The sequence below is a fragment of the Microtus pennsylvanicus genome, chromosome 11 (assembly GCF_037038515.1).
Source record: "Microtus pennsylvanicus isolate mMicPen1 chromosome 11, mMicPen1.hap1, whole genome shotgun sequence".
Classification (NCBI taxonomy): domain Eukaryota; kingdom Metazoa; phylum Chordata; class Mammalia; order Rodentia; family Cricetidae; genus Microtus; species Microtus pennsylvanicus.
The window spans coordinates 62,949,808-62,975,651 of NC_134589.1; the positions used below are offsets into that span (position 1 = coordinate 62,949,808).

Genomic DNA, 25,844 nt, shown 5'->3' on the forward strand with positions numbered 1-25,844 from the left:
TCAGATCCTCACAAACTGCCATGTGGATGCTGGGAGCTGAATCTGGGTTTTGAGCAAGAGCAGCAGTGATCTTAACACCTGAGCCATCCCTTCAGATTCTTTTCAACCTTTTGATTTCTGAAGCCTTAAATGTTGAGTTCTCGTAGCTCTCATTAACAAAGAACAAATATCTTACCTTTCTGATGTGAAATTAGCAGTGGTTACAGGGTAGGGGAGTTCAGAAAGATCTGCCGGCTACAGAGGCATTTACACCTTTGTGAGATTTCCCTAAGCTAATCCTGATACTGGACTGGTTAAAACCCTGGCTGCCTCTGATGCTCATGAAGCTGAGAGAGCTGGAGGTTCCCAATGCCTTCCTTAAAATGTTGGGCAAATTGAAGGCATCTTGCAAAAATGGATGGAGAGATAATATAGATAGATGACAAATAGATGCAAAGATAGACAGACAGACTGATTTCCTTTCTACCAAACTTACTTTCCCAGATGGAGAATAACTCACATTCAATATTCCAAAACACTGGAGTGACACCAGACTGATGGTTTCTATTTGTGGACGTGGTAGATCAGAGGCCAGGGTAGCGGCCACCACCTATGGAAACCTAAACACTGGGGTGAATGGAGGTCACGAGCAGCTGAGGGGCTGTGCTGGTCAGCTCAGTGCTGCACTCTATCAGATGGGAGTTTCTGACATCAAGACCCAGGACACCAGGATGACTAGGAACACGGTGCCTGGGGCACACATGGCGACTGCATCCTGTTCGGTCCTGTTCTGCCCCTCCAGTTTGCATCTCCTGGGGACAGCCAGATGCAGCCTCACACTGGGGTTGCTCGCAGAGTGACCCCAGGATACTGGAGCCAGCAGCATCGGAGTCGGTTCTCAACCCGTCCTACAGCACATCTCCCCTGGAGTCTGAGTACTTACCTTATTTCCTTCATTTTCACAGGGAAACTCGGATTCCAAAGTGCAGACCGAATATGAAACAACAGACCAGAGATGCACATCTCACCAGTCATGCCCCTGCCTCAGTATTCTTAGACACCCACTCCCCTCTGTAGTCTGCAGTCCAGTCTAGACAATGCCCTGCCCCTTTAATCATGGAAAACATGGGATGAGCGTGTAATTCCTAGTGTCATTGTGACACTCTGTAAGCTTGCAGTCCATGACTGCTAGTGAACACCCTAAGATTAGTTAGAAGGCCGCATACATGTTCCTCTAAGTAACTGGATAACTAAATAAATAGTACTTGAGGTTTTTGAAAGAAAGTGTATGTTCTTTTCTGCAGAAAATAAAAAAAGACAGGGGAAACACAAAGAATATTGTCAGGAGCTCTGAGAAGATTCAGAACGCAGATGTGAGTCGGGCGCAGTGAGTGCTGTGTGGTCTCCCTCAGCTCCAACTCACCCCAGGTGCTGCTGGTATCCTTGGCCGCATGGCCCAAGGGGCAGTGGCTGGATAAGAGCACAAGAAATAGCAGGGGAGTGATGTCATCCCTGGCTGGGCTCTGCTCATTAAGGGGTGGCATTATGAGGTTTTTTTAAAATAATGTTCCTTTGAGACATTGAAGATGTGCTAAAAGAAAAGCTAAAAGAAAAGAAAAGCTGAGAGACATCTCCATTACACAGCCGTGCTTTTCTCCTTGTGTCTTTTTAAATTTTTTCTTTATTTATTGATTTCATTAAGTTATACATTTTTCTCTGCTCCCCTCCCTTCCTCGCCCCACCCCTTCAACCTACACCCATATCCACATTCTCCCAATTTACTCAGAAGATCTTGTCTTTTTCTACTTCTCTAAGGGTCCTCTTTGTTGCCTAGGTTCTCTGGGATTGTGATTTGTAGGCTGATTATCTTTGCTTTATGTTTCAAAGCCACTGATTAGTGAGTACACATGATAATTGTCTTTTGGGGTCTGGATTACCTTGCTCAATATATTTTCTAGCTCCATACATTTCCCTGTAAATTTCAAGATATATTATTTTTCCTGTTGTGTAGTACTCCATTGTGTAAATGTAGATTTTCCTTATCCATTCTTTAGTTGTGGGGCATTTACGTTGTTTCCAGGTTCTGGCTATGATAAACAAAGCTGCTATGAGCATAGTTGAACACATGTCCTTGTGTCACGATCGAGCATCCTTTGAATGTATACCCAAAAGTGGTGGTATTACTGGGTCTTGAGGAAAGCTGTTTCCTAATTTTCTGAAAAATTGCCACACTGATATCCAAAGGGGCAGTACCAGCTTGTATTCCCACCAGCAATGCAGGAATGTTCCCTTTACCCCACAATCTCTCCAGCATAAGTTGTCATCAGTGTTTTTGATTTTGGCTATTCTCACAGTTGTTTTGGTTTGCATTTCTCTGATGTCTAAGGATGTTGAGCATTTCCTTCAGAGTCTTTCAGTCATTTTACATTCCTCTGTTGAGAGTTCTATGTTTAGGTCTGTATTCCATATTTTTATTGGGTTATTTGTTCTTTTGATGGCCAGTTTCTGGCGTTCTTTGTACATTTTGGAGATCAGCCCTCTGTCTGATGTGAGGTTGGTGAAGTTCATTCTGTAGGCTGTGGTTTTGTCTTGTTGACCATGTCCTTTGCTTTACAGAAGCTTTTCAGTTTCAGGAGTCCCATTTATTAATTGTTTCTCTCAGTGTCTGTTCTACTGGGGTTATATTTAGGAAGTGGTCTCCAGTGCCAAAGCATTCAAGTGTACTTTCCACTTTCTCTTCTATGAGGTTCAGTGTGGTTGGTTTGATGTTGAGGTCTTTGATCCATTTAAACTTAAGTTTTGTGTATGGTGATAGATATGGATCTATTCTCACTCTTCTACATGTTGATATCCAGTTATGCCCACACCATTTGTTAAATATGATTTCTTTTATCCAATTGATATTTTTTGCTTCTTTTTCAAAAATCAGGAGCTCAAAGGTGTGTGGACTAATATCCAGGTCTTCGATTCTGTCCCATTGGTCCTCCTGCCAGTTTTTATGCCAATACCAAACTGTTTTCAGTACTGTGGCTCTGTAATAGAGTTTGAAGTCAGGGATTGTGATGCCTCCAGAAGTTCTTTTATTGTACAGAATTGTTTTGGCTATCCTTGGTTTTTTGCTTTTCCATATAAAGTAGAGTACTGTTCTTTCGAGGTCTGTGAAGAATTCTGCTGCGATTTTGATGGGCATTGCATTGAATCTGTAGTTTGCTTTTGGTAAGATTACCATTTTTACTATGTTAATTCTGCCTACCCAAGAGCATGGGAGATCTTTCCACTTTCTGGTGTCTTCTTCAATTTTTTTTCTTCAAAGATTTAAAGTTCTTGTCATACAAGTCTTCCACTTGTTTGGTTAGAGTTACTCTGAGATATGTTATGCTATTTGTGGCTATTGTGAAGGGTGGTGTTTCTCTGATTTCTTTCTTGGCCCATTTATCATCTGTGTATAAAAGGGCTACTGATTTTTTTTTAGTTAATCTTGTATCCTGCTACATTACTGAAAGTGTTTATGAGCTGTAGAAGTTCCTTGGTAGAATTTTTGGGATCACTTATGTAAACTGTCATATCATCAGCAAATCATTAGAGTTTCTTCTTTTCTAATTTGTATCCCCTTGATCTCTTTTTGTTGTCTTATTGCTCTAAATAAGACCTCAAGAACTATATTGAATAGATATGGAGAGAGTAGACGACCTTGTCTTGTTTCGGATTTCAGTAGGATTGCTGAGTGTTTCTTTCCATTTAGTTTGATGTTGGCTGTTGACTTGCTGTATGTTGCCTTTACTATGTTTAGGTATGTTCCTTGTATCCCAGCTCTCTCCAAGACCTTTATCATGAAGGGATGCTGTATTTTGTTGAAAAATTTTTTAGCATCTAATGAGATGATCATGTGGTTCTTCTTATTTTTCAGTTTGTTAATATGGTGGATTATATTGACAGATTTTCATATGTTGAATGATCCCTGCATCTCTGGGATGAAGCCTATTTGACCATGGTGTATGATGGTTCTGATGTATTCTTGGATTCTATTTGCCAGTATTTTATTGATTATTTTTGCATCAGTGTTCATGAGTGAGATTGGTCTGTAATTCCCTTTCTTAGTAATGTCTTTCTGTGATTTGTGTATAAGAGTAATTGTAGCCTTATAAAAAGAGTTTGGCAATGTTCCTTCTGTTTCTATTGTGTGGAACAATTTGAGGAGTATTGGTATTAGTTCTTCTTTGAAAATCTTGTAGAATTCTGAATGAAACCTGGGCTTTTTGGTTGGGAGATTTTTGATGAGCATTTCTATTTTTTTAAGTAGTTATAGGTTTATTTAATTTGTTAATCTGGTTTTGATTTAATTTTGGTAAGTGATATTTATCCAGAAAGTTGTCCTTTTCCTTTATTTTTTCCAATTTTATGGAGTACAGGTTTTTGAAATATGCCCTGATGATTCTCCATATGTCCTTCATGTCTATTGTTATGTCCCCCTTTTCATTTCTGATTTTGTTAATTTGGATATTCTCTCTCTCTCTCTCTCTGCCTTTTGGTTGGTTTGGATAAGCTTTTGTCTATTTTGTTGATTTTCTCAAAGAACCAACCCTTTGTCTCATTGATTCTTTCTATTGTTTTCTTTGTTTCTATTTTATTGATTTCAGCTCTCTATTTGATTATTTCCTGCTGTCTAGCTCTCTTGGGTTAATTTACTTCTTTTTGTTCTAAAGTTTTTTAATGTTCTGTTAATTCACTAGCGTGGGATTTTTCCAGCTTCTTTATGTAAGCATCTAGTTCTATGAACTTTCCTGTTAACACTTCTTTCATTGCATCCCACAAATTTGGGTATCTTGTGTGGTCATTTTCCTTGAATTTTAGGAAGTCTTTAATTTCTCCCTTTATTTGTTCCTTGACCCATTGATGATTCAGGTGGACATTGTTTAATTTCCATGTTTGTGGGCTTTCTAGGAATTAGTGTTGCTGTTGAATTCTAGTTTTAAGCCATGGTGATTCAATAAGATATATGGGGTTATTCCAATTTTTTTTCTGTTGAGGTTTGCTTTGTTACATAGTATGCGGTCACTTTTTGAGTAGGTTCCAAAAGGTGCTGAGAAGAACTTATATTCTTTTATCTTTGGATGGACTATTCTATAGATGTCTGTTAATTCCTTTTGAGTCATAATATCTGTTAGTTCCCTATTTCTCTCTTAATTTTTTGTTCTGTCCAGTGGTGAATGTGAAGTGTTGAAATGTCCCACTATTGGCATGTGGGATTTAATATATGATTTAATATTTAGAAGTGTTTCTTTTACATGTGGGGGTGCCCTTGCATTTGGGGCATAGATGTTCAGTATTAAGATGTCCTCTTGATGGAATTTTCCTGTGACGAATATGAAATGTCCTTCTTTGTCTCTTTTGATTGATTTTAGTTTGAAGTCTATTTTGTTAGATATTAGGATAGCTACACCAGCTTGTTTCTTACATTCATTTGATTGGAAGATTTTTCCCAACCCTTTACTCTAAGGTGATGTCTGTTTTGAGTTTGAGGTTTGTTTCTTGCATTCAGCAAAAGAATGGATTCTGTTTTCGAGTCCAATCTGTTAGACTGCGTCTTTTTATAGGTGAGTTGAGTCCATTTATATTAAGTGATATTAATGACCAGTGATTGCTATCTCCTGTTAATTTAGTTTTTATTGTTGGTGATGTTATTTTGTGTGTTTTCCCTTCTTTGGGATTTGCTACCGTGAGATCATCAATTGTCTGTGTTTTTGTTGATGTGGCCAACTTCCTTGGGTTGGAGTTTTTTTTCTAGTACTTTGTGTAGGGCTGGGCTTGTGGCTAGATATTGGTGAAATCTGATTTTGTCATGGAATATCTTGTTTTGTCCTTCTATATTGATTGAAAGTTCACTGGGTATAGTAATCTGGGATGGCATCCATGGTCTCTTAATGTTTGCATAACACTTGACCATGGCCTTATGGCTTTTATTGTGTCCATTGAGAAGTCAGGTGTAATTCTGATAGGTCTGCCTGTATATGTTACTTGGCCTTTTTCCTTTGTAGCTCGGAATATTCTTTCTTTATTCTGTATGTTTAGTGTTTTGATTATTATGTGGTGAAGGAACTAGGTTTTTTGATCCATTCTATTTGGTGTTAAGAAAGCTGCTTTATCTTCACAGGCATATCTCTCTTTAGGTTGAAAAAGTTTTCTACTATGATTTTGTTAAATATATTTTCTGTGCGTTTGAGTTGAACTCCTTCTTGTATACCCATTATTCTTAGGTTTGGTCTTTTCATGGTGTCCCATATTTCCTGGATATTTTGTGTTAAGCTTTTGTTAGATTTAGTGTTTTCTTTGACTGATGAGTCTATTTGCTTTATTGAATCTTCAGCATTTGAGAAGCAAGAGAGCTTCCATCTCTTATATTCTGCTGTTTAAGCTTGTGTTTGTGGTTCCTGATCACATTCTCATAATTTCTCTCTCTATAATTCCCTTGACTTGTGTTTTCTTTATTGTATCTATTTCAGTTTTCAAGTTTTAAGTAGTTTCTTTCATATGCTTCATTGCTTTTTCTTGGTTTTCTTTAAGGGATTTGTTGATGTCTTCCAATTTTTTGTTTGTCTTTCCCTCTATTTCTTTGAGGGAATTTCTCATTTCCTCTTTAAGGGTCTCAAATATTCTCCTGAAGTTGTTTTTGTAGGTCATTTTCTTATCTATATTTGGTTGTTCAAGTCTTGCTGCTGTATGGCCACACTAGATTTTCAAGTGCTGTGCTGCTCTTTGTGGTGCTGCATCTTCTTACCCTGTCTACCCATCGTTTCCTCTAACTGGTGTAGCTGGGTGACTGGTGATCAATCTTCCAGGTGACAATAGATTCAAGGCTCAGATGGTTGCTTCCTGTGGTGCAGTCAGTATCAAGGTTCCAGTCACCCCTTTGGTCACTCTGTGTTCCTGGAGGTTGCTCAAAGCTCCCAGGGTTTGCTCTGCTCCCATGGAGTTTGCTATCTCAGACTGGCTCTGGCCTAAGTTGCTTGCTCAGAAATGTTTCTGTAAGTGTCCCCAATCTGGATCTGTTCTTGCAGAGGTCCCGGGCCTGGGGTTGGTCCCACTGAGGTCCTGTCTCAGGCCTACTCCCTTAGAGGTTTCAGACTCGCACTTGGACCTGCAGAGGTCTCTAGTTCTTGCCTACACCCCCATCTGTCCCACACTCATGTCTGAACCCACAAAGGTCCCTGACTCCATCCCACTCCCTCAGCAGTTGCTCCCTTGTACCTGCTCCTGTGGAGTTCTCTGCCTCAGGCCCACTCTGGCCCAGGCTGTTGGCTCAGTCCTACTCCTGTGGAGTTTGCTGCCTCAGACATGCTCCAGCCCATGTCACTGGTTCAGTCCTGCCCCTGTGGTGTTTGCCCTCCCAGGCTTGCTCCAGCCCATGTCATTGGCTCAGTCCTGCTCCTGTGGAATTTGCCATCCCCTCCATGTGTTTCTTTAATCTCCCAGATTAGTAACAGTGTAATTGTAACTAGAATTAAAGATCTGAAATTTGAACATTGTAGATAAATATCAAGCATGAGATACATAAGTAAGGTAATGCATGGCCATAGCCTGGGGCAGTTCTTAGAGTTTATTTTCCCTCTCTGTCTCTTGTCTCACTGTCTCTCCCTGTTTCTCTCTCTCTCTCTCTCTCTCTCTCTCTCTCTCTCTCTCTCTCTCTCTCTCATGCATGTGTGTGTGTATTCATAAAAACTTCTGGGAAATTTCACGGGTGTGGACTCCGAACTTGAAGTGGTGTGTAGGAGGTCCTTCTGTCTATGTATTGCTTTTATTGGTTGAATAAAGAAAACTGCCTTGGCCTTTTGATAGGGCAGCACTTAGGTAAGCAGAGTACACAGAACTGGGAAGAAAGGCAGAGAGAGAGAGAGAGCCACCATGGAGCTGCCAGGTCAGACATGCTGAATCTTTCCTGGTAAGCCACAATGTCACAGTGACATACAGATTATTAGAAATAGTTTGAATCAAGATGTGAGAGTTAGCCAATAAGAGGCTAGAACTAATGGGCCAGGCAGTGTTTAAATGAATACAGTTTCTGTGTGGTTATTTGGGTGTAAGCTCGCCGGGCAGCTGGGATGAAAAGCAGGCCCCTTCCTCCTGTTACATTGGAGTTCAGCTGTTAGTCATAGACACTGCCCTTACTAGTATCCAACAGACTGACTCAGAGTCCCATCCCTCATTTCCCATCTTGTCCTCTTTATTATGTCATTCCTGTGCTCTTCTGTCAATCACAAGCCATGTTTGGTCTGAATGCCTGTTTCACTGTAAATAGTGACATGAGAATTACAGAACAATCTACGAGGACAAGTGACTTCAGGGAAAATGTGGATATTTATATTACAGTCACTGGGACAAAATCCATAGACTTAAGAGACCACACATTCGGCTCACAGGATTTGGAGAAATGAAGCTGTACTCACCTTCATCCCTGCTAATGCCTTTCATTGTACCATGAGGTTCCATGTAGGCTTCAGAGGCAGAAAAGTCAGCAGCCATCTACAAGGCAGATGGAACTGTGGAAGCTAGCCAGCAGGGGACACTTCCTGTCAGTACTAACTTAATTTCTCCATGACCTGCGAACACTCCACATGGTGTCTTCTGCATTAAGGTCTTACCACCAAGTTCTAGGAGGTAACCAAGAGCAATGACCACAGCCTGTGCAGTTTTGAGAGTCTGTAAGACAGGCCTGAGAAACAAGTCTACAAAAGATATCTCACACCTGGCACTGGACTTTTGAGCTGTCCATGATTTCTGGGAGCCATGTCTCCTGTATAGAGTATGTAAATCCATATGAATACATGAAGAACAGCAAGATGTTTTTTTTGGCAGAGTGTTGCCAGACAGGGTTTTCTTGTTTAACAGTTCTAGCTGTCCTGGAACCAGCTCTTGAAGACCACATTGGTCTCGTACTCAAAGAAATCCACCGGCCTCAGCCTCTTGAGTGCTATGATTAAATGCGTGTGCCACCACTTACCCAGCTGCAAGTATTTTCAATATAACCTTTTCATAGTCCTTAGAGTTATTCTCTCTCCATCCTCACCCTCTCCCTTTCCCTACTTCAAATTCTTTCCCCATCACTCTTCTTTCCTTTGTGCCACCACACCCTACTCTCCCCTCTCCCCAAGACCTTTCTCTCCTTTCCTCCACAGATGTCTGCAGTGTAAGGCTCGTGTGACTTTCTGAAGTGTGACTTTTGTCCACATGATGGGAATATAAATATTCACATTTTCAACTAAATCATTTGTAATGGTACGTTGTTCTGTAATTTTCAGATCACTATTCAAAAAGAAACAAACATTTAAACTGACAGCAGCTCCAGTGAACATGGCTTCTGACTGACAGCAGAACTCAGGGGTGTGTTATGGGGAGAGAACACAATGGCACAAGAGGATGGGTCCTCAGGGCTGGTCTGTGACATGCTAGGAAGGGGAGTTGAACCCCAGGCTTTGGACTTCACACCTATGAATGATAATATCTCAAAAAAAAATCTGCTGAAAGTTTATATGAGCACACACACACACACACACACACACACACAGAGTGGGTGGAGAGGGATTGAGATTCTGTATAGTGAACAAGGTCCTGCACATAAACAATAACTGACTCATGTTGGACCATAATACTACACAGGATGGTGATTTCCAGGCTACTGCTGATAGTGGCTATGACTTTGCACTTTAACAAACTTAACAGTAGATGAGGCTGTGGCAGAGGTTCAATCACCATCCCTAGCTGGCTTAGTTACATCCTTCTTTAAAGTCCCACAGGGAATCTATTAACAATTCTTTATCCAGGAATGAACAGAGTCCAGCCAGGATGACGTCACTTGCTCCTGTGCCTTGTGCACTTAACCAGCTGCTGTCCCTTGGCCCATATGACCCAGGCTGCAGCTGCACCTGATGGTGAGTTCACCCGACAGGAGAGAATGCACGGCACAGGGTGGACGCTGCACAGGCTGTTCCTTCTTCAAGGGGTTTGATTATCATTTATTCTCTCATTTTCATGTGTAGAAATAAATTTCTGCCTTCTTTTATCTCCTCTTTGGTTTTTTTGGTTTTCTGGATTGCAGAACATGCTTTGTAGACCAGGCTGGCCTTGAACTGAGAAATCTATATGTCTCTGTCTCCCCAGTGCTGGGAATAAAGGAGTGTACCTTCATACCCAGCTTCTCCTTCATGCTTCCCTTTAGTACTTCCAAGTTACAAATGTACACACACACACACACACACACACATCAGACTTGCCTTTATTTCATTTCTGATCCCCTGCCCCAGTCTCACAAGTGCTAGGATTTTAGTAGGCGTCACCAACACACCCACACTTCTTTCTGTATTTTGGGGGTTCATATTATAATCCATTAGTTTTCAAAAGTGTCTTTTTTGTGGTTAATTTCATTTCAAGTGTGGGCAAAATTTAGTGTTGCAGTAATGAAAAAATAATTGTCTTAACCTTATTCATGGCTCAACATATAAAGCAGGCTGTGGATGATCTAAACAGAAACCATACATTCCTGGGGATATGGTGTTTCCCACAAAAGTAGGCAGGTACCACTCGGTGCCAACCCATCAGTTAAGCACTCACACTGTGTGCTATTGTGTGATGTGAGGCGGATGCTGAGACCCTGAGCTTCTCCACTGTAAGGGAAGGAAACATGGTGACTGCTATGGATGCACAGGGTGGATCAGAGATGCTGCTGGCTTAGGATGATGCTTTGTTATTTCTCTGCCTTCACTGTTAGTAACACCCAATGTTAACAGTGCACCGAGCTGTTCACATGAGATCAAACAGCACAGCAGGGGTAAGGGCAAGTCAGCTACTGGTCCAGTGCCTTGTGAAGACAGCACTTTTCTGTCCCATGGTCTCTGGATGCCTTGTTGTCAGTGTCCCCCATTTAACAGAGCGCACTGCCTTCCCAGCTCACTGTCCTGTGCCACCTGCCTCCTGATGTCTGCTCATCCAGCAGACACTGTTCAGGGATTCTCCATGACTATGGTACCCTCTGTAGTTTTTGTTCACTGTGTCCGTGAATATAATCTGAGTGCAGCAGGTACTGTCCAGCATTAGTTTTTTAATTGATGTAAGTTTCCTTTCACGTATAAGTCTTCTTCTTAAAATGGAAATCTGTCATGTGTCTTCCCATCCGTCTGTCTATTTGTCTGTCTCTATCTCTGTCCACCTCCTCCCAAAGGTTCATGTTTCTCTGACATTTCTACAAAGGCATCAAGAACCTGGCCATGTTCTCTGCTCCATCAGCAGCTTGGAAGAACATGGCTCTTTAAGGACTTCACTTTCAGGTGTGTTTTTCTCTTTTTTTGTTTTTGTAGAATCATGACATAGATGTAAAATATCCCTGAGACCTATGATTGGTATCTCAGCAGCCCCTTGAGTGTAACTAATGCTAACATCTCAGAAAGAGATTTCATTTCCTTCCTATTGATTAGAGCTATCGAAATGCATAACCTACTAGTTCAGAAACAAACTTTAAATATTTTCTCTCTTTGAGAAGCACGTGTGGAAGAGGCATTCACTGAACCTTGTCAGAAAGGCTGGGTGATTCTGTCTGCTGCTGTTTCTCACAATTGTGTACCTATTCAAATCTTCATTTTAATTCACATATGTACTATTTTCCTAGCACAGATGGATACTGACGTTATTTGTTGCAATCATGGTTAGGTTTCCTTATATACATGCATGCATACACAGATACATGTACATGTATATATTTACATCAAGCACAGAGATAGACTGTAAGAGTACAACGTTCAGGGACATGTCAGAGTTGTGTTCTCTCTGCTTCTCAGACTCCATGGACAATTGGCTGGCTGTCCATAAAGATGCTGCTGCCACACCCTGTCGCCAGCAGTGACTGCTAAATCCTCTTCCTCCTGATAAGGCTCAGAGACAATGGTGGACCCAGAGAGAACTTGGAGAAGCAGAAGCCAGAGAAGGGTGAGACTTCCCATCATCTCAGTCTAAGCAGCATTTGATGAGAAAGAATGTTCTTTTTAAAATAGTTTCCATTTGAATTTTATGTACATTGGTGTTCTGCCATTTGTGCAGTATGTCTATGTGTGTGAGGGTATCAGATACCCTGGAACAAAAATTATGGACAAATGTGAGCTGACGTGTGGGTGTTAAGACTTAAAACCAGGTCTCTGGAAGAGCAGCCAGCACTCCCAACCACTGAGTCATCTCTCCAGCCCCAGCAAGCATGTTCCATGTATTGTTGTATCTATATTAATAAATGACTATTTTTTATAAGAATGTATATTTAAAGACCATTTACATATTAAAACAAGTATATGTAAGAAACTTCAAATTCAATTTTAAATGGACTGTGTGCATTTTTTAGTGAAGATTTCTTACCACATTATTTTAAAAACCACATTCTTCAATGAATATGAACGTGGATACTGCGTCTCTCATAATGTGCTAATATTAAAATCAAATCTAAAATGGTTCTTAAAATACTTTATTCATTAACATTCTTAATAATGTTTGCATTTGACTCTCATTGGTTTTTGTTTCCTTGTTTTGCACAGTGATTCACTGTTTTTGCTACTAGCAAAAACTATCCTGCAAAATTAAGAACTTTTTGACAGAGCACACTAGTTTTCATCAGAAAAGACCATGACCATGAACTGCAGTAGCTCTAATCTGATTTGTGATGGCTTTATTCACAGGTGTGAATTCTTGCTTCTTTAATTTGCTTATTATAGGTAGATTATCACTCTTAGATCTATAGGCCCAGGGAATATTCTCAGACCGCTAGGCCTTTACACACATCAGTACACTGCCACTAAGCCCAGACCATTCCTGGTTGTCTAAAAGACACCCATGAACATCACCGTCTGGATTAACAACTACACTGGAGAATCAGACTTCACCCTGGTGGGATTCTTCAGTCAATCCAAACATCCGACTCTGCTTGCTGTGGTCATATTTGTGGTTTTCCTGATGGCGCTGTCTGGCAATGCCCTCCTGATTCTTCTGATCCACTCTGACACCCGGCTCCACACACCCATGTACTTTTTCATCAGCCAGTTGTCCCTCATGGACATGATGTACATTTCTGTCACTGTGCCCAAGATGCTCATGGACCAGGTCCTGGGGAGCCACAAGATCTCAGCTGCTGCCTGTGGGATGCAGATGTTCCTGTACTTGACACTAGTAGGTTCAGAATTTTTCCTTCTGGCTGCGATGTCTTATGACCGCTATGTGGCCATCTGCCATCCACTCCGTTACCCTGTCCTCATGAACCGCAGGGTGTGTCTCCTCCTGATGTCTGTCTGCTGGTTCCTGGGATCCTTGGATGGCTTCATGCTCACCCCTGTCACCATGACCTTCCCATTCTGTGGATCCCGGGAAATCCATCACTTCTTCTGTGAGGTCCCCGCTGTGACCAAGCTCTCCTGCTCAGACACCTGGCTCTATGAGACCCTCATGTACCTGTGCTGTGTGCTCATGCTTCTCATCCCTGTGACAGTCATCTCAAGCTCCTACTCCTTCATCCTCCTCACTGTTCTCAGGATGAACTCTGCAGAGGGCAGGAAGAAGGCCCTCGCCACCTGCTCCTCCCACATGACCGTGGTCATCCTCTTCTATGGTGCTGCTGTCTATACCTACATGCTCCCTGTCTCCTTCCACACCCCTGAAAAGGACATGGTGGTGTCTGTGTTTTACACGATACTCACCCCTCTGTTGAACCCACTAATCTACAGTCTGAGGAATAAGAATGTCACAGAGGCTCTGAAGAAATTGTTGGGTGTCAACCCCTCTTTCAAGGAACAGTAAAGTAATTGGACTCAATAGTTTCTTTCCTTTGTCTCCACATATCTGTTGTTCCAGGTCTCATGCTGACGTTGTTCCTCATGCATCATTGCACGGTCATTCCTTTTCAAGAATTAATTCTCTCTTTGAAAATATCCTCACTGATGTTCTTCTTGTACATTCAAAATCTTTATTTGTATCTTTTTGATATTACATTTTATGAAATTGATAGTGGCTGTTTAATTTTGTTGGACAATATGATTTTTTTCAGTGTCTTGAATTTTATTTTGGGGAGTATTGAAATATTTTTTAAATGAGTCATGTATATGTATATCATTTTATATATATATGGTAAAATTGATCTTGGGTATCATCAAATCACCCACAATAACGCTTTCTGTCAACAAACATTTCATGATGTGTGCTATGCTCATCAGTAATTTTCCTTCATTTATTTTGATAGATAAAGAATGTAAACATATATACCATAAATATCTTTTATTAGTAATTAATGTTAGATTTCCCTCATTAAGAGACCTCAGAAGCTACATGGGACTATGTCTTCATTCATACACATACCAGTAGCAACTTCTAGAATGGAAGTTAAGTGCATACCAGGAAAGCAATACAGGGTCTCAAAAGAAATTTATATTAAATTTACAACTACACAAGAAAAGATGGGTCTCATAAAAAAATGGTTTAAATCTACTGAAATCTATTGAAATCATTTGAGATTTTAAAATGACAATAGTCTTACTAAAAATATGCCTTATTGAGAAATAAATGGTCATGAGGTATTCAACTGTTAAGAGATAGAGGGAGTTAGAAAAAAATGGTGGCTAACAAAGTCAACAAGATGTGAATGAGGATAAATGGCATATTGAATTAACTGTGTGCTTTCATTATAATTTATGCATATTCAAAATTACATAAAAACAAAGAGCACAATACAGTTTTATCTTTTCATCTCCTTTATTATGGCATAATAAAAATAGTGGCCCAAAGAAACTTAAGTCTAGGTCATACAAGTGTCAAGGAGAGTTTCAAAGGTTCAGCACAGCTGTATTTGCAAACAGATACACTCATGTATCCCTCAAAACCAAACACAGCTCTTGCTTCAAGGGAATAAGGTACAGTTTATTCTGTGAGTGACCATGGCCCAGGAACATGGACTCAGGTGGACATGTTCCAAAGTTTCATGGAAACTCACAATCAAGCCATAACTCATAACTCTAGGCATTTTTCAACTACATCCTGGAGATATCAGAGGTTCAAGTTATAGCAAAGTGGGAAAATCTCTGCCATGGTTCTCAGATGCTGTCCGGTGACATGGAAAGATTTTAGTTTGTGGGTGCTAGCATTTGATAAGTCAATACATTCCAAATGATTTCAAATGATAGGCAGAGACAGGATTCTGGCTCAGAAACTAAAGCTGGCAATGAATGACTCCTAAGGGCCCAATGACAATTGGGATCATTTGGCTTTATGTCTTAAGGTTCTAAGCCTCCATAAGAGCTTCATAGGAGTTCTAGTCAGTTGACCTGTCTTGTAGTATTTTTGTTTGTTTGTTTCTGACTTTTTGGGGAATTCTTTGGTTAATCTTTAACATGTGTATGGCTTTGTCTTCTGGGAACCTCAGTGTGATGTTCACCAAGAGTCACACTAGGTGCAGGAAGAGGCCTAGGGTTCTTCTATGACCTGTGGAGATGAAGTCATTCCCAGAAGTCAGGTCAGTTGGGGCAGCAGTCCTTAGGAGAGAGAGGTAGCTGGTGCTGCCATTCTGATTTGAGACTGATTTGTTCCCACACTCTGTACTGAACACAGCATTTACATGTGACATGTAGCAGGAATGCTATATCTAAATTAAATTATTGAGAATGAAGTAAAGAAAGTAATGTAGCAAATGAAAGAAACAGGCTTCTTCATTGACAAGAACCAGAGTCATGAATCAAAAGAGACAGAGAAGGACACCTTATACTCATAACAGGAAAAATCCATCAAGATGAAGTCTCAATCCTGAACATCTATGCCCCAAATAAAAGAGCACCCACATATGTAAAAGAAACATTACTAAAGCTTAAATTACATATCAAACCCCACACACTAATAGTAGGAGACTTCAACACCCTACTCTCCCCAATGGATAGGTTAACCAGGCAGAAACCTAACAGAGAAATAAGAGAACTAACGGATGTCATGACTCAAATGGAATTAACAGACATCAACAGAACATTTCATCCAAACACAAAATAATATACCTTCTTCTCAGCACCTCATTAAACCTCTAAACTTTACCATATACTCAGTTAAAAAAAAAAAAGCAAATCTCAACAGAAACAAAAATATTGGAGTAACCCCCTGTATTTTATCAGATCATCATGGTTTAAAATTAGAATTCAACAGCAATGCCAAGTTCAGAAAACCCAGAAATAGATGGAAATTAAACAGTGCTCTATTCAACCAACCCTGGGTCAAGGAAGAAATAAAGAATGAAATTAAAGACTTCCTAGAATTCAACGAAAATGAAGGCACAACATACCCAAACCTATGGAACACTCTGAAAGCAGTGCTAAGAGGAAAGTTTATAGCACTAGGTGCCTACATAAAAAACCTGGAGAAAACTCACACTAGTGACTCAACAGCACTCCTGAAAGCTGGAGAACAGCAGCAACAACAAAAAGCAGAGTCATCCAAAAAGAGTAAAAGACAGGAAATGATCAAACTGAGGGCCGAAATTAACAAAACAGAGACAAAGAAAACAATACAAAGAATCAATGAAACAAAGAGCTGGTTCTTTGAGAAAATAAAAAAGATAGACAAACCCTCATGCAAACTAATCAAAAGGCAGAGAAAGAACAACCAAATTAACAAAATAAGAAATGAAAAGGGGGACATAATAAAAGACACTGAGGAAATCCAGAGAATTATTAGGTCATACTACAAAAAACTGTACTCCACAAAATTAGAAAATTTAAAAGAAATTGACAATTTTCTGGAAAGATACCACATACCAAAATTAAATCAAGACCAGGAGTACAATTTAAATTGACCTGTAACCTGCAAAGAATAGAAGCTGTCATCAAAAGCCTCCCAACCAAACAAAGCCCACAGCTGGATGGTTTCAGTGAAAATTTCTACAAGAACTTCCAAGAAGAGCTACCCATACTCCCCAAAATGTTCTACATAATAGAAACAGAAGGAACATTGCCAAACTCTTTTTATGAGGCTACAGTTAACCTGATACCAAAACCATACAAAGGCTCAACCAAGAAAGAGAATTATAAACCAATCTCATTCATGAATATAGATGCAAAAATACTCAATAAAATACTGGCAAACTGAATCCAAGAACACATCAAAAAGTCATCCATATCATCAAGTTGGCTTCATCCCAGAGATGCAGGGATGGTTCAACATATGAAAAATCTATCAATGTAATCCACCATATAAATAAACTGAAAGAAAAAAAAATATGATCAACTCATTAAATGCTGAATGTATTTGACAAAATCCAACACCCCTTTATGATAAAGATCTTGGAGAGACCAGGGATACAAGGAATATACCTAAACATAATAAAAGCAATATACAGCAAGCCAACAGTCAACATCAAAGTAAATAGAGAAACTCAAAGTAATTCTACTAAAATCAGGAACAAGACAAAGATGTCAACTCTCTCCATATTTGTTCAACATAGTTCTTGAAGTTCTGGCTAGAGCAATAAGACAACAAAAGGAGATTAAGGGTATACAAAATGGAAAGGAAAAAGTCAAACTTCTGCTATTTCAGATGATATGATAGTTTGCATAAGTGACACCAAAAACTCTACTAGGGAACTTCTACGGCTGATAAATACCTTCAGTAATGTGGCAGAATACAAGATCAACTCAAAAAAAAGCAGTAGCCCTCCTATACACAAAAGATAATGAAGCTGAGAAAAAAATCAGAAAAATATCACCTTTCACAATAGCTTCAAATAGCATAAAATTCTTGGGGTAACACTAACTAAAGAAGTGAAAGACCTGCTTAACAAAAACTTTAAGTCTTTGAAGAAAGAATTAAAGAAGATACCAGAAGATGGAAAGGTCACCCATGATCTTGGATGGGTAGGATCAACACAGTAAACACAGCAGTTCTGCCAATAGCAATCCATAGATTCACTGCAATCCTATCAAAATACCAGCACAATTCTTTACAGACCTTGAAAGAACAAAAATCAACTTCATATGGAAAAACAAAAACCCAGGATAGCCAAACCAGTCCTGTACAATAAAGGAACTTCGGGAGACATCACCACCCCTGACATCAAGCTCTATTACAGAGCAACAGTAATGAAAGCAGCTTGGTATTATCATATAATCAGACACAAGGACCAATGAAATTGCATCGAAGGTATTCACACACCTATAAATACCTGATTTCTGACAAAGAAGCTAAAATTATTCAATGGAAAAAAGATGCTGGCATAACTGGATATCAACAGGTAGAAAAATGAAAATAGATCCATATCTATTGCCATGCACGAAACTCAAGTCCAGATGGATTAAAGACTTCAATATAAATCCAACCACACTGACGCTGACAGAAGAAAGAGTGGGAAGTAGCCTTCAATGCATGGGCACAGAAGACCACTTCCTAAATAGCACAGGCACTGAGAGCAACAATAAACATATAGAACCGCTGGAAACTGAGAAGCTTCTGCAAAGCAAAGGACACAGTAAATAGGACAAAAAGGCAACCTACATAATGGAAAAAAATAGTCACCAACCCCACATCAGATAAAGGCCTGATCGCCAAGATATATAATGAACTCAAAAATTAGGCATCAAAATTCCAGATAACCCAAGTAAAAAATGGGGTACATAACCAGACAGAGAATTCTCAATAGAAGAAGCTCAAATAGCCAAAAAACATTTAAGGAAATGTTCTGTCCTGCCCAGTCCTGCAGTCGTTCAGTCCCAAAGAAACACACAGAGGTCTACATTATTTATAAAATGGTTGACTATTATCTCAGGATTTCTTATTAACTAATTCTTTTTTTTTTGCTTACATTTTTTTTAATTTATTTATTTATTAAAGATTTCTGTCTCTTCCCCGCCACCGCCTCCCATTTCCCTCCCCCTCCCCCAATTAAGTCTCCCCCCAGCCCGAAAAGCAATCAGGGTTCCCTGTCCTGTGGGAAGTCCAAGGAACCCCCACCTCCATCCAGGTCTAGTAAGTTGAGCATCCAAACTGCCTAGGCTCCCACAAAGCCAGTGCGTGCAGTAGGATCAGAAACCCATTGCCATTGTTCTTGAGTTCTCAGTAGTCCTCATTGTCCGCTATGTTCAGAGAGTCCGGTTTTATCCCAGGCTTTTCCAGACCCAGGCCAGCTGGCCTTGGTGAGTTCCCGATAGAACATCCCCATTGTCTCAGTGTGTGGGTGCACCCCTCGCGGTCCTGAGTTCCATGCTTGTGCTCTCTCTCCTTCTGCTCCTGATTTGGACCTTGAGATTTCAGTCCTGTGCTCCAATTTGGGTCTCTGTCTCTGTCTCCTTTCATCGCTTGCTGAAGGTTAATATTCAGGAGGATGCCTATATGTTTTTCTTTGGGTTCTCCTTATTTAGCTTCTCTAGGATCACTAATTATAAGCTCAATGTCCTTGGTTTATGGCTAGAAACCAAATATGAGTGAGTACATCCCATGTTCCTCTTTTTGGGTCTGGCTTACCTCACTCAGGATAGTGTTTTCTATTTCCATCCATTTGTATGCAAAATTCATGAAGTCCTTGTTTTTTATTGCTGAGTAGTACTCTAATATGTATAAATTCCATACTTTCTTCATCCATTCTTCCATTGAAGGGCATCTAGGTTGTTTCCAGGTTCTGGCTATCACAAACAATGCTGCTATGAACATTGTAGAGCATATACTTTTGTTATATGATAAGGCCTCTCTTGGGTATATTCCCAAGAGTGGTATTGCTGGGTCCAGGGGTAAGTTGATCCCGAATTTCCTGAGAAACCGCCATACTGCCTTCCAAAGTGGTTGCACAAGTTTGCATTCCCACCAGCAATGGATGAGTGTACCCCTTTCTCCACAACCTCTCCAACAAAGGCTATCATTGGTATTTTTGATTTTAGCCATTCTGACAGGTGTAAGATGGCATCTTAAAGTTGTCTTGATTTGCATTTCCCTGATCGCTAAGGAAGTTGAGCATGACCTTAAGTGTCTTTTGGCCATTTGAAGTTCTTCTGTTGAGAATTCTCTGTTCAGCTCAATGCCCCATTTTATAATTGGGTTGATTAGCCTTTTACGGTCTAGTTTCTTGAGTTCTTTATATATTTTGGAGATCAGACCTTTGTCAGTTGCGGGGTTGGTGAAGATCTTCTCCCAGTTGGTGGGTTGCCTTTGTGTCTTAGTGACAGTGTCCTTTGCTTTACAGAAGCTTCTCAGTCTCAGGAGGTCCCATTTATTCAATGAGGTCCTTAATGTCTGTGCTGCTGGGGTTATACGTAAGAAGTGGTCTCCTGTGCCCATGTGTTGTAGAGTACTTCCCACTTTCTCTTCTATCAGGTTCACTGTGTTCAAACTGATATTGAGGTCTTTAATCCATTTGGACTTGAGTTTTGTGCATGGTGATAGATATGGATCTATTTTCATTCTTCTACAGGTTGACATCCAGTTTTGCCAGCACAATTTGTTGAAGATGCTCTCTTTTTTCCATTGTATACTTTTAGCTCCTTTATCGAAAATCAGGTGTTCATAGGTTTGTGGGTTAATGTCAGGGTCTTCTATTCGATTCCATTGGTCAACTTTTCTGTTTTTATGCCAATACCAAGCTGTTTTCAATACTGTAGCTCTGTAGTAGAGTTTGAAGTCAGGGATGGTAATTCCTCCAGACGATCCTTTGTTGTATAAGATTGTTTTGGCTATCCTGGGTTTTTTGTTTTTCCATATAAAGTTGATTATTGTCTTCTCCAGATCTGTGAAGAATTTTGATGGGATTTTGATGGGGATTGCATTGAATCTATAGATTGCTTTTGGTAGAATTGCCATTTTTACTATGTTGATCCTCCCAATCCAGGAGCAAGGAAGATCTTTCCATTTTCTGGTGTCCTCTTCAATTTATTTCTTCAAAGACTTAAAGTTCTTGTCAAATAGATCTTTCACATCCTTGGTCAGAGTTACCCCAAGATATTTTATGCTATTTGTGGCTATCGTGAAAGGTGATGCTTCTCTAATTTCCCTCTCTGTTTCCTTATCCTTAGTGTATAGGAAGGCCACTAATTTTTTGGAGTTGATCTTGTATCCTGCCACATTACTAAAGGTGTTTATCAGCTGTAGGAGTTCTTTGGTAGAGTTTTTGGGGTCGCTTATGTATACTATCATATCATCTGCAAATAACGAGAGCTTAACTTCTTCTTTTCCGATACGAATCCCCTTGATCCCTTTATGTTGTCTTATTGCTATTGCTAGAACTTCAAGCACTATATTGAAGAGGTATGGAGAGAGTGGACAGCCTTGTCGTGTTCCTGATTTTAGTGGGATGGCTTTGAGTTTTTCTCCGTTTAATTTAATGTTAGCTGACGGCTTGCTGTAAATAGCTTTTATTATATTTAGGTATGACCCTTGTATCCCTAATCTCTCCAAGACTTTTAACATAAAGGGGTGTTGAATTTTGTCAAATGCTTTTTCAGCATCTAATGAAATGATCATATGGTTTTTTTCTTTCAGTTTATTTATATGCTGGATTACATTGATAGATTTTCGTATGTTGAACCAGCCCTGCATCTCTGGGATGAAGCCTACTTGATCATAATGGATAATTTTTCTAATGTGTTCTTGGATTCGGTTTGCCAGTATTTTATTGAGAATTTTTGCATCGATATTCATGAGTGAGATAGGCCTGTAATTCTCTTTCTTGGTTGGGTCTTTGTGTGGTTTTGGTATCAGGGTAACTGTAGCTTCATAAAAGGAATTTGGCAATGACTCTTCTGTTTCTATATTGTGAAATACATTAAGGAGTATAGGTATTAGCTCTTCTTGGAAGTTCTGGTAGAATTCTGCATTGAAACCATCTGGTCCTGGGCTTTTTTTGGAAGGGAGATTTTTGATAACGGTTTCTAGCTCTTCGCGACTAACAGGTCTATTTAGATCGTTCACCTGGTCTTGGTTTAGCTTTGGTATGTGGTACTTATCTAAAAAAATGTCCATTTCTTTTGCATTTTCTAGTTTTGTGGCATACAGGCTTTTGTAGTAAGATCTAATGAGTCTCTGAATTTCCTCTGTGTCTGTGGTTATGTCCCCCTTTTCATTTCTGATCTTATTTATTTGCGTGTTCTCTCTCTGTCGTTTAATTAGTTTGGATAGGGGTTTGTCGATCTTGTTGATTTTCTCTAAGAACCAACTTTTTGTTTCATTGATTCTTTGGACTGTTTTCTGCGTTTCTATTTTGTTGATTTCCGCCCTCAGTTTGATTATTTCCAATCTTCTACTCCTCCTGGGCGCATCTGCTTCTTTTTTTTCTAAAGCTTTCAGGTGTGCTGTTAAGTCTCCGATGTATGCTTTCTCTGTTTTCTTTAAGTGGGCACTTAGTGCTATGAACTTTCCTCTTAGCACTGCTTTCATAGTGTCCCATAGGTTTGAGTATGTTGTCACTTTATTTTCATTAAATTCAAGGAAGACTTTAATTTCTTTCTTGATTTCTTCCTTGACCCAGGTGTGGTTCAGTAGTTGACTGTTCAGTTTCCATGAGTTTGTCGGCTTTCTGGAGGTAGGATTGTTGTTGAATTCTAACTTTAATCCGTGGTGATCTGATAAGACACAGGTGGACACTGATATTTTTTTTGTATCTGTGGAGGTTTCCTTTGTTTCCGAGTATGTGGTCAATTTTCGAGAAGGTTCCATGGGCTGCAGAGAAGAAGGTATATTCTTTCCTATTTGGGTGGAATGTTCTATAGATGTCTCTTAAGTCCATTTGCTTCATTACCTCCAGTAGTTCTCTTACTTCTCTATTAGGTTTCTGTCTGATTGACCTGTCCATTGCTGAGAGAGGTGTATTGAAGTCTCCTACTACTAGTGTGTGTGGTTTGATGTCTGCCTTGAGTTTTAGTAATATTTCTTTTACATACGTGGGTGCTTTTATATTAGGGGCGTAAATATTCAGGATTGAGACTTCATCCTGACAAATTGTTCCTGTTATGAGTATAAAGTGTCCATCTCGATCTCTTCGGATTGATTTTAGTTTGAAGTCAGTTTTGTTAGAAATTAATATGGCCACACCTGCTTTTTTCTTAGGACCATTTGCTTGAAAGATCTTTTCCCAGCCCTTTACTCTGAGTAGATGCCTGTCTTTGTGGTTGAGATGTGTTTCTTGCAAACAGCAGAATGTTGGATCCTGTTTTCGTATCCAATCTCTTAGCCTGTGCCTTTTTATAGGTGAATTGAGACCATTAATATTAAGTGATATTAATGACCAGTAGTTGTTTACGCCAGATATTCTTATTGTTTTTGGAAGTAGAATTTGTGTGTCTCCCTTCTTTGAGTTGTGCTAGTGAAGGGTGGCTAGATGCCTGAGTTATTGTAAGCAGTGTTGGCAATGTTGGATTCCTTGGTTTGCGATTTTCCTTCTATTACTTTCTGTAGGGCTGGATTCGTGGCTACGTATTGTTTAAATTTGTTTTTATCCTGGAATGTCTTGATTTCTCCATTTATAGTGAACGAAAGCTTGGCTGGGTATAGTAGTCTGGGCTTGCATCCATGGTCTCTTAGCTTCTGCAGTACTTCTATCCAGGACCTTCTGGCTTTCATTGTTTCCATAGAGAAGTCAGGTGTAAGTCTGATCGGTTTACCTTTATAAGTTACTTGGCCTTTTTCCTTTGCAGCTCTTAGTATTCTTTCTTTAACCTGTATATTTTGTGTTTTGATTATTATATGGCGAGGGGATGTTTTCCTTTGATCCAGTCTGTTTGGTGTTCTATATGCTTCTTGAATATTCAAAGGAATATCTTTCTTTATGTTGGGAAAGTTTTCTTCCATAATTTTGTTCAAAATATTTTCTGGGCCTTTGAGCTGTGACTCTTCTCCTTCTTCTATTCCTATTATTCTTAGATTTGGTCTTTTTATTGTGTCCCATATTTCCTGAATTTTTTGTGATGAGAATTTGTTGGCTTTGCAGTTTTCTTTGATCAGAGCGTTTATTTTCTCTATGTTGTCCTCAGAATCTGAGATTCTTTCTTCTATTTCTTGTATTCTATTGATTATGCTTGTTTCTGTAGGCTCTGCTCGTTGACCTAGATTTTCCATATCCAGCTGGTCCTCAGTTTGTGTTTTCTTCCTTGCTTCCATTTCAGTTTTCAATTCTTGAACTGTTTCCATTACCTGTTTGATCGTTCTTTCTTGGTTTCCCAGGGTATTATGTACGTATTTACTCATTTCTTCAAATTTTTGGTTATACTTCTCATCCATTTCTATAAGGGCATTTTTCACATGTTGTTTAAGGGACTCTACAGCTTTCATAAAGTCAATTTTTTCCACTTCTTCTGTGTTATGGTGTTGGAGACCTTCTGTTGTAAGATCGTTGGGTTCTGGTGTTTTCATGTTGTTTTTCAGATTATTGGGTGAATTCTTTCCTTGGCGCCTGCCCATCTCCTCCTATCAATGCTATCTAAGGGGTCTTTTAAAACTGGTTCAGGTTCCCCTGCTGGCCAGGGGCTCCTCTTACAAAATGCCCTTGCTCTGTTTCCTGGTTCCTGCCGGGGGCCAAGATCCCTCTCACCCCTCAGAAAGGTCTTCAGGAATAGGACCCGGCTCCTCCTTTGCCAGGGACCTCCCCAACCGAAGGCCTACCTCTTTGGTTTAATTGTAGTGGGGCGATCTGTTCTTGGTGTTGCGCGCGGTCCCTGCAGCCTGCTTCTGCTGCTGGGACGGTTCCTGCCGCCAGCAGCCTGTGTCCTCTGCTGCCGCTCTGGTCCCAGTGGGTCCCCGCCGGCTGCGCTGGGCGTCCTCCGGCCGCGTTCCGCCGCCCGGTGTTCCGGCCGCGTTCCGCCGCCCGGTGTTCCGGCCGCGTTCCGCCGCCCGGTGTTCCGGCCGCGTTCCGCCGCCCGGTGTTCCGGCCGCGTTCCGCCGCCCGGTGTTCCGGCCGCGTTGCGTTCCGCCGCCCGGTGTTCCGGCCGCGTTCCGCCGCCCGGTGTTCCGGCCGCGTTCCGCCGCCCGGTGTTCCGGCCGCGTTCCGCCGCCCGGTGTTCCGGCCGCGTTGCGTTCCGCCGCCCGGTGTTCCGGCCGCGTTGCGTTCCGCCGCCCGGTGTTCCGGCCGCGTTGCGTTCCGCCGCCCGGTGTTCCGGCCGCGTTGCGTTCCGCCGCCCGGTGTTCCGGCCGCGTTGCGTTCCGCCGCCCGGTGTTCCGGCCGCGTTGCGTTCCGCCGCCCGGTGTTCCGGCCGCGTTGCGTTCCGCCGCCCGGTGTTCCGGCCGCGTTGCGTTCCGCCGCCCGGTGTTCCGGCCGCGTTGCGTTCCGCCGCCCGGTGTTCCGGCCGCGTTGCGTTCCGCCGCCCGGTGTTCCGGCCGCGTTGCGTTCCGCCGCCCGGTGTTCCGGCCGCGTTGCGTTCCGCCGCCCGGTGTTCCGGCCGCGTTGCGTTCCGCCGCCCGGTGTTCCGGCCGCGTTGCGTTCCGCCGCCCGGTGTTCCGGCCGCGTTGCGTTCCGCCGCCCGGTGTTCCGGCCGCGTTGCGTTCCGCCGCCCGGTGTTCCGGCCGCGTTGCGTTCCGCCGCCCGGTGTTCCGGCCGCGTTGCGTTCCGCCGCCCGGTGTTCCGGCCGCGTTGCGTTCCGCCGCCCGGTGTTCCGGCCGCGTTGCGTTCCGCCGCCCGGTGTTCCGGCCGCGTTGCGTTCCGCCGCCCGGTGTTCCGGCCGCGTTGCGTTCCGCCGCCCGGTGTTCCGGCCGCGTTGCGTTCCGCCGCCCGGTGTTCCGGCCGCGTTGCGTTCCGCCGCCCGGTGTTCCGGCCGCGTTGCGTTCCGCCGCCCGGTGTTCCGGCCGCGTTGCGTTCCGCCGCCCGGTGTTCCGGCCGCGTTGCGTTCCGCCGCCCGGTGTTCCGGCCGCGTTGC

General features: G+C 41.6%; 1 protein-coding gene across 1 annotated transcript; it reads left to right on the plus strand.

Annotated features, from left to right (window-relative positions):
• The first annotated feature begins 11,927 nt into the window (after window positions 1-11,927).
• On the plus strand, window positions 11,928-13,794 carry LOC142860785 (olfactory receptor 2T29-like). Its single transcript, XM_075992507.1, has 2 exons — window positions 11,928-11,949; window positions 12,830-13,794. Exon 2 carries the CDS (start codon window positions 12,838-12,840, stop codon window positions 13,792-13,794), a length of 957 nt encoding a protein of 318 aa, XP_075848622.1. The 5' UTR covers window positions 11,928-11,949; window positions 12,830-12,837.
• The last annotated feature ends 12,050 nt before the right edge of the window (window positions 13,795-25,844 follow it).

Coding starts and splice junctions, on each gene's coding strand:
- LOC142860785 (XM_075992507.1), top strand. CDS start 12,838: ATGAACATCACCGTCTGGATTAACAACTACACTGGAGAATCAGACTTC.